Genomic DNA, 18,667 nt, shown 5'->3' on the forward strand with positions numbered 1-18,667 from the left:
ACCTGGTTCATCCATATAGTAATAGATATCAACATCGTTGGACTGCATTACAACAAAACCTTCACCCATCAGCCTCGGTGGCCTGTAATGGAAAAAAGTGCAAAAATAAAGATTAAAGAGCAATGCACTGAGATTAATCCTTATGAATTCACATAATTTTTAATGCAACATATAAAGCAAAATGGAAGAGATTGCACAGGTCAGGCTCACTTGTAGCTTGTAAGTGGTACATCTCATCAATAAAACCGGTATCTTTACCAAGCAAGCCAACAGTGGTGACAGTGTGCATGTGGTACTTGACCAGGAAGATTTTGTGGGAAAGACTCAAACATGATGCAATCCCACCACATCAGCTTCATGCACCTGTGCTGCTCTCGCCAGCAGCCTGAGCACCGGCTGCCCACAGGAAACCCAGGCTGCCTTCTCCACCAGGCATCAGTCTTGTCGCATTACCAGAAGGGTGGATGGAACAGATGGAAGTGCTCAGCCCACACCACAGTCTGCCTGAATGCAGCTCTTTGTAAGTTAAATTTGAAGTGCAGCTTACCACTTCAGTTTCTTTCCCTCCCTATTATGTCGCGATTCCTGGTCCATGTGCTACCTCAGACTAAATGAGCATCTCAAAATAAACACTATGAATACTCAAGTCTACCTGGTCTCAAGTCTCCCATCAAAATGGCAGCTGTCACATTCCTAGGCTACATCTACCCTGATTTGCAAAAAATACATGATCATTTTATTATTTGTATTACATACAGTAACTTGGAGGTTTAGTTAACTCAAGCATGAAGTTACCAGGTTCCACTACACAAAGACATTTCTCAGGTATTGCAATCCACAACCAATTACCGAAGTTTTACTTTCCATATTTCTTTCCATCAGGAGCTCCTTTCTCCTTGTCCTATATTGTTCTTTCACACACTAATTGTTTTCTTACTGAAATAGCACTCTAAACCAAAGGGACAAGACTTCTTCAGTAATTAGACCATTAGGGTTTTTTTTTTAAGAAAAAAAAAAAGAATATTTTTTTTTTTTAAAAGGCTGTTCTTCCTTAACATTTCTCTCTTAACATATAAAGGACCTAAGTGATAAAACCAATACAAAAAGCACTTCTCGTAATGCTATTATATTGGTGTATTTCAATCCCTTTCTTACACTGTTACCACACATTAATTAACACAATGTTACATTTTATAGTAGTAATAATATTATAATGTGAAAATTCTATTTTTACTGCAAAAGATGTTTTTCTCACTTTTCAGCCACTTTTATAAGTTGTCACTTCTTGACAAAAAAAAGAAAATGTCAATATCAGAAATACATGGTCTAAGAGTGTGATCTGTCAGAAGCACTTTGCCCATTTTACCAAAGGTCATTTCAAACACAGGAAAGCTTAGAAAATATGGAAGAGAGCAGATGCAGGGCACATGTACTGCCAGAAGTTCTCCAAAAGCAACAGAGGAAGAACCTTAATATCAATTTTACTTCAACAGTAATGACAGCAGTGAAAGAGGAAATGCTTTCTATTCACTCCTAATTTTCCAACTATTTATTTTTTCTGCCCAGAATTGAATTGCACCCCACAATGAGATGCAAATAGTGCAAGATGAGAAAATGTTTAGCAGTTCAGGAATGGAAGTGGGAAGGAAAGTATGTAGAGATATATGAATGGTATTTTATGGGAAGAGCTCAGTTTATTCTGCCCACAGCCCACAACAGGCACACGCAGGTCAGTACGACTGGAAAGCACAGCCACAAACTTCAGCCTCTCCAGCTGCGCAGAACAGCAACTCAGGGAAGCCACCCGCTTTGTAATGCAAGAGGGGAACTGACTGCTGCTCTGTTCTGTGAAATACAGAATACTACAGCCCTCTCACATGAACTGTGTTTCCCTGTCTGACAGCATGGAGCGCATAGGTCTTGAAACACTGTATGCAGATTTACTTAAGCCCACAGAAATACACTGGAGAAACTACATTATTGTTTTAATAAAAATTACTGTGGAGTATGAATACATAGGGCAGATTGTCTACTTCTGCCTTCCTAATAGCATTTACCTACACTGACTTAATATTTTAGAATAAAACTTTAAAAAAAAATCCGTTTTAAATAGAATTACAAAGAGGTTGGAGCTAAGCCTTCTTCAAGATGGACAATTTGACTTCACAGCCTAACAGAAACTGTCAGCTGTAGGAAAGCAAAATGTATCTACAGGAAAAGCTTTACGAGCTGACAGAAAGGCCACATCTTACTGTCAAGCACCCACTGCCCTGTCACCCTCATCACCTTCACCATACTCCACTTTCTGGAGAAAAGCCATGAGGTCTTACACTAAACGGAAGGCGAGGCAGAGGAAAAAATCAAAACCGAAACAACACACACAGGATAGCCATACATCCTCCTCAGTCCTTCTCCTCCAACACTTTTAACATACATCTTTACCATGCATGCATATTCCATTAAACACTCCTCTTTCTTGTACTTGTTCTGATCTCTCCGAACTCATTACACTTATACAAAACTTCTTGCTTGTTCAGTGTGGTTTTTTGCCTCAAAGAGGAAAATTCTCATCTGTATCATCATGTCTTGTCACTAGTTTTTTTACTCTCTTTTTAAGAAGATGACTGAAGCGACTTATAGTTTTAGATTATCAAGGCATCACAAGCCATAGCAAACAACTGTGTGAGGTCGCCTAACCCACCCTCAGCAGGAACAGTTACACCTTGCCAGACGTAGCTGATGGAGGTGCTGGAACTCTAGAAAGCACACACAGGACATTTGCAAAACCAAATTAGATAGTAGCAATGAATGATAATGAGATTACCATCATTATTTAAAAGTGTTTCCTATTATCTAACCTAAACTTCCACTTCAAGCTGCTGACTTAGTCACTGCTCTCCAATCTCATTCTGTTTTGATCTGGTTTTGCTAGCGTAATATTTTTTTCCTTGGCCTGTGGAGAATTTATTTGCAAAAAGTGATGGAAGCGTTGAGGTGTCTGTAATATAACGTGACAGTTTTTAAGGTGGGTTTTTGATGTCTGTATCGATTAGCCAGTCATATAAATTTCATCAAATCACTTAGCTGTTTTTGTATGAGTATAACCCACAGGAATTTCTGAAAGTTCAGACATCCAGCTTAATTTTTAAGCCAAGGAAGCATAAGAGGGCAGGCTTTAAAGATTCAAACATTCCCAGTTTACAGTGAACTGGGTCATTTGTTGAATTCACCCAGTGAATTACGGCACATGTTCTTTGCACACACGCCATCCTTCAGCCAGCAGGAGCTGCAGGGCTGGTAACAGCATAAAAAGAAAAGACTAAGCGGAAGCAGGAGAAAAAGCTAATAGCTTGAGTATCTTAATCCTATCCTGCTTTAATCTTGTTTGTTTTCAATATTAGTTGGAGAAGTTTCCTCTGTCGTCATGTTGGCAGAGTAAGATTCTGTACACTTACACAGAATGTTATTTGAAAACATAAAGGCACATTATAGATGGCAGCATTTGGCTGATACAAAGCCAATTAAGGTACAATGAAATGACGTACATCTTATTTCCAAACATTATAATTCATTCCCTAAATGTTGTTGCTTAGGGAGAATCTAAAATAGGTATAATTATTTTATATTAACTCATAAAAACAATTGTCCAAGGACGGTATACATTATTTATTTTTTGTTGAACAAATAACACCTGTGAAAGACTGAAATTCAGCAGTTTTGTCCAAATTACCTGTTGAATATATAATGTATGCACATGAATGTCTTGCTGGTTAAAGCGCAATAAAACAAGAATCCTAGTGTTGAAATCACTTCATGCAAGCATCCTTTCTTTTGTTTGACTTATTACCATTCCATTTTCTAAAGCTGCATATCCTCACTTGTGTGGAATACACAGTAATAAAAGCACCTGCAGTCTGTCTTCAAAAGACAATATGATTTCTGCTACAGCAAGTATTGTGCAGCTTTTGCCCATTTAACAAAAAGTATTTTCCACACCACACGTGAATCAGCTCTACAGAAATCGACACCTCAAGCCTTACATTTATCCTAGAAATCTAGTGCTGTCAAAGCCTGCGTACAGCTATAGTACCTGAATGAAGGAAAACAGAAGTTGGATGCAGGATGTTAATCAGAGCAGAACACACCAAAAAAATCTACAATGAGATAGAACATCAGTACTTTTCTCCATAAATAAAATGGTTTCAAAGATACAACATTTAAAATGTTCAGAGTAGCAAAAATGCCAACTATCTAAACACACTAAGAAAAGTCACAGAAACATAACCAACATTCTTTTCTTCATTTTCTTGAAGAGTAAAATAATATAGGAGGAAAAAAAAGAAAAAGTACTTACTCATCATTTTGAAGACCAACATATCTTGGGCTTGGCACCAGCATGACTCTAACATTTTCCAGTTTTCCTTTCACAATGTGCATAAACTGATCAAGGTGGCTTGAAGGTGGTTTTGTGGTATATGTCAAAAAAGCATCATCGAAGTTAATACAAAGTGTTTGTGGCTGATAATGATTCCCAAAAGCCAAGCGACCCTAAATCAAAAATAAAACACAATTATTCATTATGCACTGCTTTTATATATATATATGTGTGTGTGTGTATATATATATGTATGTCTAATTTACCTATAATAATGCAGTTTAACCATCTGTATGCAAATAAAGACCATGGACAAAAATCCTGGCAATAATCTGTACATATCTAAAAATACAACTTTGTACATTTAACTCTCATATTCTATCACCTGAATAACAGTCTTCCTGTTTTTTTGGGGAGACAACATTAACTTTTAAGCAAGATGTCCACATGTTTTTATTAAAAAGATGTAAAGAAGAAAAAAAAACAAAACTAAACAAAAAAACACACCACCACCACCACCAAAAAAAACCCTCCCAAAAACCCAACACACCACACATTGCATAAGACCCATTATCCAGCTTAATTACTTGGTGATAGTCTTGAAATCATTACAAGTTTAAAACTACAAGTATTTCCCAAAACAGAGAACACAGCCATACTGCCATCAGCACCAGCAGGATTTGTAACTGTGTCAGGGGAGTGCTGGTGGTGACTTTTTTAAAGCATGACAGAGAACAAAAACTCAAAAAGTATGTGTAAGTAAAACGAATGGCAAGCCTGGTTTTTAAGTATATACTGCTACATATTTTCATCATCAGGGTCTTTTCACTTACCGTGCTCACATTGACTTTAATGACAGGAATAAGTGATCTCCATGAAGAGGAAGGGTCTTGAGATTCTGTTTTTACTTTATCACTATGGGAAAAAATGGTTTTTATTATTTTGTCTTTTCTGCAGAAGAACTAACCAACCTTTTCTTCTAGGGGTCTTCAGTGCACAGCTCTCGGGGACACTCCTTCCCACCGGGTGCCTCCCATAAGGGCCCTGCTAGCCATCTACTGCAGACTCCTCCAGAGCCTGGAAGAGCAGCGGGAAGCACAGGCAGATACACCATGAGTGCCGGTGCGCGGAACTGACACAGGCAGGAAACAAGCGTGCCATGTTTAACACAGCAATAGTTAAATAAATCTTCCTACAGGGAACTCAGTCTGTTCTAAATATTCCTAAACCTATGTTTTTAGGTCTTTGGTGTGGGATTTTTCATTTCCCAAAAGACATCCTCCTGAAAAGCACAAGTCCTTCCTGCACTTGTGAATAAGGGTGTAAGATGAAAACATGAAGACACTGGCTTGGAGGCGCAGCCTCTACCCAATCTCAGGATGGCTACAGCATCCTGCAGCTTCCCACTGCGTTATCTGGTAACACATACTGGCCTGGCCAGCAGCAGTGGAAAGAGACAAGTCTCATAGATCTTCTCTGCTCCTGCCAATAAATCACTCTGATGTGGTCCTGCCCCAAGAGAGACTTCTTATCAAACAGCCAACTCCACTGTACATAATCTATGCAGAACTCCCTGTACACCTGCACCATGTTTCTCAGGGTATCTCAAAAAAAGGAATAAAATAAGAAGGTTTGCGTAGCTATACACAAAACACACATCCCTAAAAACTTCACTTGTGAAAACAGCTTGATTTTAAAGCTCAAAACCCAGTAAGTCCTCCCAACATCATATAGATAGTCACACTTTGTATATTCAATGCCTTGAGCAGCTATTACTTCTACTCAACAATAACATTATTATTCTGCAAGCATAATCCTCTTCAACACATCCTCCCTTTCCACAGTGTGCTTCAAATGGATTTTTCGACCTGTCTCTAATCATTAAACAAGGGATGTTCAGTTTGCTTGGTTGTGATTTTAATTATTATAGTAGGAAGTCTGAGGGAAGAAAAAAGATTCAGAGTGTCAGGCTTGTCAGTGCAATTTCTCTCTCAGCTCTGCTTCAACATTTGGCCTTCAGAGCATATGTTAACAAAACATTACCCAATTAGTTCAGCACTTTGCAGAACAAAGCATCCAAAAAAACAGTGAAATGAATAGTAATTTACCTTTCAAGATTGCTATGTGTTCTTTGCCTCCCATTTACTTGTGCTTTTTCATCATCTTTCTTTGCTGGAATTATTGTAGGATCCAAGCCAAATAACTCTTGAAGTTGTCCATAAAGCTCGGAACGGTTGTACACGTGAAATTCAAAGTCATTCACCATAATATACAGTCGTGTTTCTGCCTTTGGATCTAAACAAATAGTAGGAAAAGAGTTTCTAATTATAATCGAAAATTCCCTGGCGATATTTGCATTTTTTTCAAATATGCAGATATTGCAAAGTCAATCTACACGCTAGTGAACAGCTGCTGAAGTACAAATTAAAAAGTGGGAAAAAAAAAAATAAATTACACCCTTCCAAGCAAATCGGCAAAACTTGGCAAATAAGACAGGTGCATACAACATACGAAAGCTAAAAGGCATTTCACCCTTAGGTCACAATCCAAAAATAAATCCAGACGGGAGGTGCACAAAATGGTAAATGAGGTTTATTCAGTCATATATAAAAACAAGCAAACAAAAATCCCTCCCGATGCACAGCACAGAAGCCTCAGTGCCAACTTCTGTTCTTTAGCACAGATATCAGTACTTGAGACCAATTCAATCTCAAAAATCAAATGGTTTTCTAGCCAAGCTCTGTGGTACAGCCGGCCTAAAATGTAAAAAAAGCTCTCTTTTATGGAGAAACAGAAAACATTAATATGCAGAACTAACAAGACGCATAATCACTTTGCACAACTGGTCAACATTTGCACAAATTTAAATTTTAACTGTAATGTCAGCTTGACTCTCTGATACTTAAAAACTAGTTTAACATCTGCTGATTGCATAGAGTTGTTTGTGACATCCTTTGACATACTTTTGCCTTAGATAGTATGACCTAATTATGTAGTCAATGTGAGGAAAAAGCTCACACAATTTCCCCCTAATTACCCAGTTGAAAGAGTGCCCATTACACATTCACCCAAGAGACCTGAGCTGCTCCAAAATATGATCTGGACTTTCTATGTCAATCAGACTTTAGGAAGCTGAAGCATCAACAGTTATTACAGCAGTCCCCAATCTGTAACTCAGGGGGTATGAACTGAAGGCAACATTTCCCAGGGGCACAAGAAATTAAGTCAGAGCGAACACTGATGCTGATTTGGTCAGGGTCTGGAAAAGAAATGCAGCTGCCCAAGAGCCAAATGGTAGAGACACGTGCATTATTAAATGCACCCTCTTTGCTAAAAAACTAATCCGTCCCCCAATATGATGCATATATACAGCACTCTGTCCCAACAGAAGCAACTCGACTTTTATCCCTCACACGTAAATTACCGGCAATTTCCATATAATTATAAAAAAGTAAATGTCAGTGATTTCTGGAGACTCACTATACATTATAGTTTTCTTGAACAGGAGACAGAGAGAAAGGTTAATGAGCCAGTTTCAGTTCCTTTCTGTTTTCATAAAAACGCTATCAAATCCGTTTGTTGGTAATGTTAGCTTGCATCAATAAGATATAGGCAAAGGATGACATGGACAGAGGCTGGGATACACAACTGTTCACCTGGGAGATCTCAATATCATTAAGAACACAAATAAACAAAATTTTTCAATTCCTGGAGGCAAGCATTAGACTTCATTAACTAAATTAAATTATATGTAGCAATTCCTTTTTTTAAAGGGGATTTAAAGAGCCAATTATCTCTTTTTCCTAAAAACAAAAAGAAGATTCAGCCTCTACACATCTATTTTGTTACCTAAGACACTTTTGGAAAGAAAAAAAAAGGCAATGAAAAAGAGACAAGCACATCCGAATGTCATACAGTTAAATTAATTAAAAAAAAAAGGAAAGTGATGTAAAAGTAACTACCAGATTGATCATAAAATACTGAAGTTTTATGAACATCTGTTGGAATCAAGGTGACTAATGTAGCCAAGGTTTTGACATTTGCCTCTACAGAGTTGGATCAAGATGTATTGTTTATTTATTATTTATTTAAATGCTTGTATCACAACTACCCAAACAATTCAACATAAATATGCCCACTATATAAAGCCTAACAGGAAGGTGAAGCAAGTCACTCCTGACAATAAAAAGTAGAGCAATTTTTTCTAAAAACGTAATTTTGCTGTGGCACCCAAGCCAAGACACCTGGGTGTGCCTTGTTCACAACATAATCCTCCAACTTTTGTTCCTAAACACTTTCACTTCCCAAGTATGTACAAAACCTACTCCCAAGCCCCAGTATGGTTCAACTGAAGGCAGTAAAACATTCCACATACCTGACTTTTTCTAGGAAGTTCTTTGAACATTGGTATGACTTGCTTAGTACCAACATTGTGCCATGAGGAAAAGCAGATTGCACTTGCTAGGGTTGAACTGAGGAACTTTTAAAAAACCATAGCAGGTAATGCAACTTTACTACAGGTTATCAGTAATCATTATCCAACCTTCTTGTAGCAGCAGCTCATATTTTTCTGCATAATGCCTACGCTCCTACCACTGTTGAGTTGGTACTTGCAAAGCAACAGCTGTACAAGCTCAGTGGGAATATATGAGTCTGCGCTACCTTCAGTAGGTTCCCTCAGGAGATGGAGACTTATACAAGCTGCATACACATTTGAACAGAGAAGGATAAGTTTTAAGAAATTTAAGATGTCCCCATGCTGAAGTTCAGCTCCTTGTATACTACTGTAATAGTGCTTAACACTGATAATCTTACCACTGAAAATTAGATTATCAAGTACAGCCCTTTACCAAAAAGGTGATATCGAGGACACCTGAAATGACCTGAAAGGGAGTTCCCTTATTAAGGCCTCCAAGTATTTCCAAATCCTTCACTTGCCTTCCCTTTGTGCACAAAACCCCCCCTCTAATACCCTAAATATCTCTCAGAAAAAAACTGAACGAGGTCACATTATTTCTACACTAACACGATTTTAAGTTTATCAGCACTATGAAAACCAAAATCCCATTCCTGTCATATTTCACATTATTGTTAGGAACATCCTGCACTTCAGTTACAGAACTGAAGAACAAAAAAAAACCCAACAAACACTCCAAAACTAAAAGTTATAACTAAGTCTTCATAATATTTATTTATTTCCAAGCAGAAATATTAAAATATTTAAGGCTTATGTTTTTATAAGAATCTGGTGCAGTTTTTAAATGGTTAATAGCCCAGATTCAGTCTATTTGATTTTCTATAGGAAAAAATTTAGCTCTGTTTTGTTTGGTTTTTGTTTATGAAGAATATGAAACAAAGGTATCCATCACTCATATCTAACTCCAATGGCTTTCCAACCATTCTGTGTGACACCTGCAAGGGAATAATCCTTGAACAAACCAGAAATCTTTAAGATGCAGTTTACCATCGCCCTTTGCAATCTGGTCAGGTACAGGTGATCAAACATTAAAAAGTATTGGGAAGAATATACTACAACCTACTAAAAACCATTGAAGATTTTATTTTTCCTTGAAGGATAAAAATTAAAGCATCTCAGCTAAATAACCAAAACGTAAAGTGAGTACGGTTCTTTTTCCTAGGAAAAAAGACTAATAATTTAAGACAGGATTTTATTCACGTTGCCTTCTTGTCAGACCTATACTCCTCTGACCTCTTTAGGTACTTGGATTATTTGTCCACTAGCTATGCAGTCTTAAATGCCAGTAGCAATGGTTAATACTTTGCAATACTGCCAAGCAAAAATACCACCAAAGACAGAGCTATTTTGATTGCACTAAGTTCAATTTATCGTTTCACTCTATAAGCCACTAGAGAAATATGTTTTAACTAGCAGATGAAGAAAACTCTCTCAAAACCTGTTGAACAATGACCTGTGCTTGGAAGAATCTAATTAACTCTAGGACTAGGTTCCACCTTTTGCATTAGTCTTCTTACGATATAAAGAACTTGAATTGTGTCCTATCACCTTACAGGCTTATTAACACCTCAACAAAAAGAAGCGAGCAACTCTTTCTACTTCAAATCACTATACTGAACAGCGTCTCATATTTACTTGTGTAATGCATACGCTCCTACCACTGTTGAGTTGGTGCTGACAAAACAACAGCTGTACAAGCTTGCTGACAAGTCTAAGAGGCTTCACACCAGAGTCCACTTCCAACAGGGAGACAGGAAAGAAAAGCCCTCCAAAAACCCTCTTGATTAGTGCCCTCCTCAACCATAGGCAGTTGCCACTTCTGGACATCGTCGAATTAGCAATGGAGCTGTGACACTTCAAAAGTGTTAAAAGAGGCAGGACTTGAGGCTCGTTCAGCAAGATTCTAATCCTACACATGACTAAGCACACATCACATGGCTACTTATGTTTTCTCACAGTGTTTTCTGCAGATACGATTTATCTCTTGCGTCCAATGTTAATCGTCCTTCTTCAACCATAGATAAGGAAGAAAAATAAATGAATTTTTCACACTTCCCCATTTCTTCGACCACAGATGTCATCAAGATACAGGGTTATCAAATACTAAAGAACATCCCCCACCATAACACTTTTGCTAAAATACTGAGAGCACAACACTAAAACTAGAAAAATAAAATAACTTCCAGAACATAAGAAGTCTCTTTCATAGTTATAACTTTCAATATAGGGTTACTTCTGTTTAGAATACAGCTAATGAAGGTTGCTATTATAGAATCATAAAATCATTTTGGGTGGAAGAAGCCCTCAAGATTGGCAAGTCCAACCATTAACCTAACTCTGGCACTAAACCACGTCCCTAAGAGCCTCAGTTACGCATCTTTTAAACACCTTCAGGGATGGTGACTCTACCGCTTCCCTGGGCAGCCTGTCCCAATGCCTGACAGCCCTTTCCGTGAAGAATTTTTTCCTAATATTCAACCTGAACCTCCCCTGGCAAAACCTGAGGCCATTTCCTCTTCTCCTATCACTTGTTACTCAGGAGACCAACCCCCTTCATGCTACACCCTCCTTTCAGGTAGTTGTAGACAGTGATAAGGTCTCCCCTCAGCCTCCTTTTCTCCAGGCTAAACAGCCCCAGTTCCCTCAGCTGCTCCTCATCAGACTTGCGTTCCAGACCCCTCACCAGCTTCGTCACCTCCTCTGAACTCTCTCTGTCACCTCAGTGTCTTTCTTATGATGAGGGGCCCAAAACTGAACTCAGGATTCCAGGTGCGGTCTCACCAGTGCTGAGTACAGTGGCACAATTGCTTCTCTAGTCCTGCTGGCCACACTATTCCTGATACAAGCCAGGATGCTGTTGGACCTTTTGGCCACCTGGACCCACTGCTGGCTCATGTTCAGCTGCTGTCAATCAACACCCCCAGGTCCTTTTCCTCCAGGCAGCTTTCCAGCCACTCTTCCCCGAGCCTGTAGCGCTGCCTGGGGTTGTTGTGACCCAAGTGCAGGACCCGGCACTTGGCCTTGTTAAACCTCATACAACTGGCCTCAGCCCAACAATCCAGCTGGTCCAGATCCCTCTGTATGGCCTTCCTACCCTCCAGCAGATCAACACTCCTACCCAACTTGGTGTCATCTGCAAACTCACTGAGGGTGCACTCAATCCCCTTGTCCCGATCACTGATAAAGAGATTAAACAGAACTGTCCCCAACACAGAGCCCTGGGGAACACCACTTGTGACTGGTCATCAGCTGGATTTTACTCCATTCAACACAATTAGGGTTAATGGTTTGTCTTAAGAAGGGTTCAGCCCCTGATAACGAATCTTGTATTTATTTTATTGCTTTCTTCTAGTCTACTAACACAGACCAACCAGTCAAATAACCCATACCTTCTGATGACTCCGTGTACTTCAGGTACATATTAACTAATCAGTTTCATGCATGCAATTGTGCAAAGGAAGTATTTTTCCGTAGGCTACTTGTAAACTTAATTTAAACTTGGAAACCTTCTTGAGAGACATACCGTGCTGTTTCTGCTTAGGGTTGTACATCTTCCACCAGCGGAATATGATAAATCCGTCTTGAATTCTAAATCAAATAAATTAGATAAAACACAAATTAAGCGTGATAATCCAAAATCCTTTGTGCAGCTGCATGACATGCTGCCTTATGTCCTGCAGAGATCTGCATTTGCAGCAGTTTACAAGCAATATTAAAGCACAAAGCATATAGTATAATATTATAGAACTACTGCATTAAGGGAAAACTTGTATAAAATCCAGTATCCATTGTCTTCTCAAGGCTTTCCAATTTTAACAGTAAGAATCAAAATTACAAACTCTTTGCTAGTGTGTGTTTCACAAAATTATTCTTAATTCCAGACAAGAAATGCAAGCTACTTGGCCAAAATGAATCTTCCAGACATAAGAGTGGGAGTGTGAAGGATTGGAAGACACTAATTAAAAATATTTCTACTTCAAACTCTAAAGCGTTTTCCTTTACAAATATTAAGGAGAAATAGAATCTTATTCAGTACTCACTTTCACTTGATAACACTCAAACAGCAAACGAGTTAACACAAGTATCTAACTAAATAATACCATAAAAAGACTCAGATTATAAATATATTTACTTATATTTATTACTCTTTAGTAAGACAGCATTTTGATATGTGTTATTTAGACATATACAATTACTGTATTTGATACTGCTATTTAGAACAGTGACTCCTTTGGAAATCTGTACCTGATAGACATGTCTTCTGTGATGAAATAGATTTCGCGAACCATGACTTTCCCAGACAGCACAGAGAATGAAAAGGAACCTAGTGTGAAAGAAAGCGTTCATAGGACATCAGCCTAAAATTGTTGATGCTTTATTTTCTGAATAGGAATAATATTCACTTATCTGAAATGTGTTTACTGGATGTGTTGAGTTTCTGCCCTTTGAAAACACACTGACTTTCAGAGAAGGTAAGTCAGAGATTCAGAACATACAAGACAAAAAGTGCACAGCTCTAAAAGATGCTGGGTTTGGCACCAGCCAAATGTACAACCAATCTTCTGAGAAACACTAGTCACCCAACAACATTCAGGTGCCTTGTGAAGCTTGTGAAGAGAGTTAGGAAAGCTATTTTGAACACTTGTAGTATCCACATTGTATGCAAGATGTTAATTAGAAAAATAAAGATCCTGACAGAAGAATTTCTCAAATTTTAAATGGTTATCAAGTTTTCAGTCCAATTATTATGACAAATTGTGTTCACCACAGGAGAATCAATAAGCATGAAAAGACTAGCAGGGAATGCAATAGCCCGTTTTTCCTAATGCTTTTCACCTTACTCACAGAGAGTTAAGTAAACTATCATTTGTTTAAAAAAAAATAAATAAAAATAAAAATATATTGAAGCCAAGCTGTAAATCATGGGATTTAATTAATGCTATGGTCTTCTTACTGATTAAGTTTACAAACAACACCATATATTTGGCCAGCTATGTCCAGCTGTCTTAACAGTAATTTCACAGAGAAATTTTAATAAAAGCCTATCAAGTGTAGTAGCCAATAAATATTTCATGTATATTGCTGTTCAAAAAGCTGGATTTGAAAACAGTTTGGATCACAGTTCTTAAACTCTTGAGGCCGTAAGCAAGTTATCACAGCGGTCTCTTTGGAAGGTGGGTGTGAGTGGGGCTTTTTTGTTTTAAGTTCTCACAATATTTATGATCAATTGTTGCAGAAATAGTCCAGAACTCAAGTCACTGTCATTCTGGCAAGCAGAAAGAGGAAGAGATGGAAGAATAAATGAAAGAAAACAAAAGGTAAAACCAGAGTGAGGTCGTGCGATACAGCCCTTTGTGACTCAGCATCAGATATTCCTGTAATGTGGGTGAGAGCCCAAGTGATTTGTACTGACCTGTTTTATTCCAAAATGTTTTTTATATATCTATATAAAAGTTAATGGATTCTGATGCAAATGTTCTAGCCAGTATAAACTTCACACACCACAGTTCCAGTGTAGATTAACATTAGTTTTTCTGACAGCTTATTTAGAAAGCAAGGACGCTGCTTTAACAAGGAAGTGAGGCTTGAGGCTCCACCGTGCCCCTCTGTGCCCACTCCAGCGGGTGCCACTCACCCTTCAGACACCGCATCACCAGCCCCAAAGGTATATGGGGAGTGGGACACTGCACCCCCTAACACCAAGTTACACAGCAAATTCAGAAGCAGCTCAGGCAGGTTCCATGGGGGACTTGAATCAATCTTAGCCTTTTACAACACTAACCATTATGATTATAGGGCTTTGAAAAAGGGGTAAAGGAAAATGTACGGATTTTAAGTACACAAAGTGTACAGACTAAACAGAAAAAGGTAAACAACTTAAAAATCAAAAAAACCTGTCGAGGGAACTTCAACAGAAAATGAGAGACTTCAGTGCTAAAGGGGGTATTTTTCTACCTATGCCAAGAATCCTCCCCTAAACCACAGTATTGATTTTTTTTTTCCTTCTTAAATTAAACCCACGCTGATCATTTTCAAATTACTATAACAAAGGAACACTTTGATTTTACTTCAAGCTTTTAGCAATTTGAGGTATAATAAAAAACAGTAAATAGTGGCATTACAGTAACCATAACTTACCAATATGGATGTAGCCATGTTTATATAATCTGTTAAGAACCAATGTTAAAATGAGTCCAATGTTCCGGGAATTATAATAAGTTAGGTAGATAATCCATCCACAAGACAATATTGTCGCTGTTGAAAGATTAAAATGAATTAAAATATTTTACAGTATGCTGACCTAGATAAAAGCCTTACCTATTAAGACCATAAAGCACAACAACATTCTTCCTACTCTCCAAAACAATTTTTCATTGATGGGACATTTTAACAGATGTTTTCAGAGAGATGGTGCGAGAAGGGTGTGAAGAGATGAGGCAAAAAAGAAGGGGAAATAGGAAGTTCAGAAAACTACAGATTCTTCACTGTTCTTCCATTCCCCAATATATTTAAAAAATGTCTTCCTAAGGACCTGCAAAAGGCACCACAAATCTCACTGCATCCCTTACCATCCAAGAAGTTAAATTTCATAGATTAAATCATTACATGCATTATTCTACACAGTTATTTATTTCAAAACACCCTAAAAAAAACACACAATCAGAAAAAACATACTATATTCCTTCTCCATACGGTGAAATGTAACTTAAATTTCTAGTCCTTCCTATCTTGGCACAGGAAGCAACATTATCAAATCTGAAACCATTTCCTAAGTTGCTGTATCCTGAGAGAAATGTTCTAGTCCTTGGGTTACCTGAAACCTGTCAATGGTTCAAGAGGTAATTTGATAGGAAAAAAAAAAAAAAGAAATAGCAATCCAATGAGAAACATGTTAACAAAAAAATAAATTAGGTCTGCTAATCCCCAAAGTAATTTTTTACTTTAGTTGATTATGAGCTAGTAACCTATTTCTAGCTACAAGGGTTCTCAAAGCTTCCAGAAGGACAAACCCAAAAGGAATAGAACTGCCAAGGAATGGACTAGTTCTAACTCACTTTACTAATAATTACCAATACTTACTTTACTAATAATTACCAATCTAGTTCATCTAAAGCACAGTAAGAAAGAAAGCAATTTTTGTATTTGAGGTATCTCTACTCATTATACTAACTGAACTTTGTAACAGAAGTTTTTCATTTATGTATATGTGTCATACTCGAAACTTCAGATTTATTGTGTCTTTTATGGGAAAGCTGAAGTGCATGAAAGGCATTTTGATATGGCATCTCCACTCTGCAGAAAGTTCAGATGATGACTTAAAAATAAACAAAACCAACCTGTCCTTTTACTGCCCCTTAATTGTTTTGCAGTGGGATGCTTCACTGCTTTGTAACAACACCCGTGCTTTGTTGAAAGACCAGGAGAAGGTAGAGGAGCAAGACTCTCATGACTTTGCCTTTTTCTTACTGGAAAAATGAATGTAGTGAGGCCAAAATTAAAGCAGCTCATACACTCGGGCAGATAAGCTGCTTGACACGTGAAAACATGAACAAGGCAGGGAGAGTGAAAGCCACACTCCAGGAAAGACACTGCTCTTGGCATTTGGTGAAGGCTCCAAGGACAGCGCTCACCTCCCCTGGCCTTTGGTGAGTAAGCTACTCACTGCTGGTACTCTATCCATGTAGGGAGAAAGGTGGAATGACTCACACTCAAAGGCTCTATTTCCAGTAATATAACTTAGTTTGAGATTAACGTTCAAATAGACACTTAACTTTGAGATACCTAAAGCCAAGACGCTACCCTCTTAAGGTGATGTATACCGACAAAAATCAGCAAATAGAGTTGCCAGACACTATGGTCCTAATCTGTTGCCTTTACCACCAGTTCCAACTCTGACACAAATTGTAGCCTCTTCTTTTCCCTCACCAAATTTAGTCTCCACTATTAAGTGACAGATTCCATGAACTCTATTCCTTGATTTTAAAAGCCTCTTAACTGAAACGACATTCTGGAAATTACATTTGGAATGTTTTACTGCAGGTGATTTTTAGAAATTATTCTAGAATCGAGCAGCAACTGTCTTGAGGAGCATGTTCATTCTAGAATTCATCATCTCTTTTACTGGGATCCATATTTAGCTGTTTCAAGTTTCAGGAGAAGAAACTGTTGACATCTTTTTTTGTTTTCTCATAACAGGATGCCGTGGGTCAGCAGATGAAAGCAAAGGAGGAATGGCTGGTTGAAACTACGTCAGTTAATAAACATTACTTTAATATGTCTCTAACCAAGCCTCATAACAGGAGACTACCAAACTTTTTCTGTTTGCGCTGTTGTTTCTAGAATACCAGGTGGTTTCTTACTACTGAAGAGATTAGCGTTTTCCCAAAACTGTGTTACTGCACATAGGTCAATCTGCCCTTAGAAAAAGAGGATGGATTATATTATCATATTTCTTGAAGTCCCACCCACCCTTCTGTGAAAGAGAAATTTGTAAGTTTAATAGGCAAATAAGAAAGCTAAGTAAACTTTTGGTTTAAATCACAGTTGTTAGATGTAGTTGCTTATATCTTACATACTTTCCAAGTAGAATTACTGACAGTTTGCTCTAGGAATTCAATGCAAAGAGGGACAACCAGAGAAAGAAAATTCTGCAGACTGCTGTTTGACACTTTTATTCTTTGGCAAAAGACATGAACATCTGTAAATCTCAAGTCAAAGCTTCTGGAGACAAATTCTTCAGATGCGTTCTGCATCCGTTCCACATTTTACCACGGGCAACTATCAGCATGGTGACTTCTCTTATATTCATCTTGACTACACTTAGACTTCGAAGGTGAACAGGAGCTTTCCATGTCAACATATTAGGAGTGCAATAAATAATATTCAGAAAACACCCTCGGCTAATATGCCTATGTCTTTTTCATTTTAGTTTGGCCTACCAAAAAATAATTCAAATACAACAGGGATGCAGACTCATTTTCACCAGGGGGCACATCAGCCTCACGGTTGTCTTCATTTTAGGACTGTATAAATGTAACTATTCCTATATTTAAATTTAAATTACATTCAGCCCTTTGAAGTCAACCATGAGGCTGATGTGGCCCTGAGTGAAAATGAGTCTGACACCCCTGCAATACATCAATAGCCACCAGACATGCTTTAACTTCCCAGCTGTTAAAAAATAAAGTTATTTTTCCCATACTCCCCCTGACTCCAGGTCCAAAAACCAAGGCCGAAAAGCAGGTATGATCTACCTTTAGAAAAGTCCAAATTCATCACATACTTCTAACACTCTCACCTGGACCTGAATACAACTTCACTTCTATTTTGCAGTCCCTGACTCACTTGTTCACAGATTCAAAAAATAAAAGTAACTACACATAAATATAAACAATAGCACTAGTGTTGTAAAAAAAAAAATAGCACACCTACATCAGGCACATTTACAAAAACAGTCTACAACTGAGTACACAATGGTTTGGCTTAAAGGTTTATTGTGGCACACAGTTTAGTCTTGAAGTTATGCATTAAACACAACAGTATCTATAGCACTATTCAAACTATATAATATTAAATGGCAGATATGTCCATATTGGTATAATGAAGTTACTGAATCTGCCTGTCACATGCTACAATGCTAAACCTTTGTTATGGCATTACAATTAATCACCAGCTTACTCTGGTGTTTGAACAACATTATTTCACAGAGAGAAATTCTCATTGCATTCTTATTTTGCAGAGTAGCAGTTGTAGAGCATTGTCCTTTGCATACTGGACTTATCTCCCACGTGCTGCAGCACAATTAGTATCGGAAA

At 37.9% G+C, this 18,667-nt stretch overlaps 1 protein-coding gene across 19 annotated transcripts in view; it reads right to left on the reverse strand.

Moving 5' to 3' along the window:
* The window catches only part of BLTP1 (bridge-like lipid transfer protein family member 1), a 127,858-nt gene that overhangs the window by 99,889 nt on the left and 9,302 nt on the right, over positions 1-18,667 (reverse strand). For all 19 annotated transcript variants that reach the window (XM_065062105.1, XM_065062106.1, XM_065062120.1 and 16 more), the window contains exons 3-9: positions 14,991-15,107; positions 13,098-13,176; positions 12,376-12,440; positions 6,484-6,670; positions 5,209-5,290; positions 4,355-4,548; positions 3-82 (exon numbers count right to left, since the gene is read on the reverse strand). In XM_065062105.1, the coding sequence (XP_064918177.1) occupies positions 3-82; positions 4,355-4,548; positions 5,209-5,290; positions 6,484-6,670; positions 12,376-12,440; positions 13,098-13,176; positions 14,991-15,107 (804 nt within the window). The remainder of the gene's footprint in view (positions 1-2; positions 83-4,354; positions 4,549-5,208; positions 5,291-6,483; positions 6,671-12,375; positions 12,441-13,097; positions 13,177-14,990; positions 15,108-18,667) is intronic.

The sequence above is a fragment of the Columba livia genome, chromosome 4, assembly GCF_036013475.1.
Source record: "Columba livia isolate bColLiv1 breed racing homer chromosome 4, bColLiv1.pat.W.v2, whole genome shotgun sequence".
In the NCBI taxonomy this organism is placed as follows: domain Eukaryota; kingdom Metazoa; phylum Chordata; class Aves; order Columbiformes; family Columbidae; genus Columba; species Columba livia.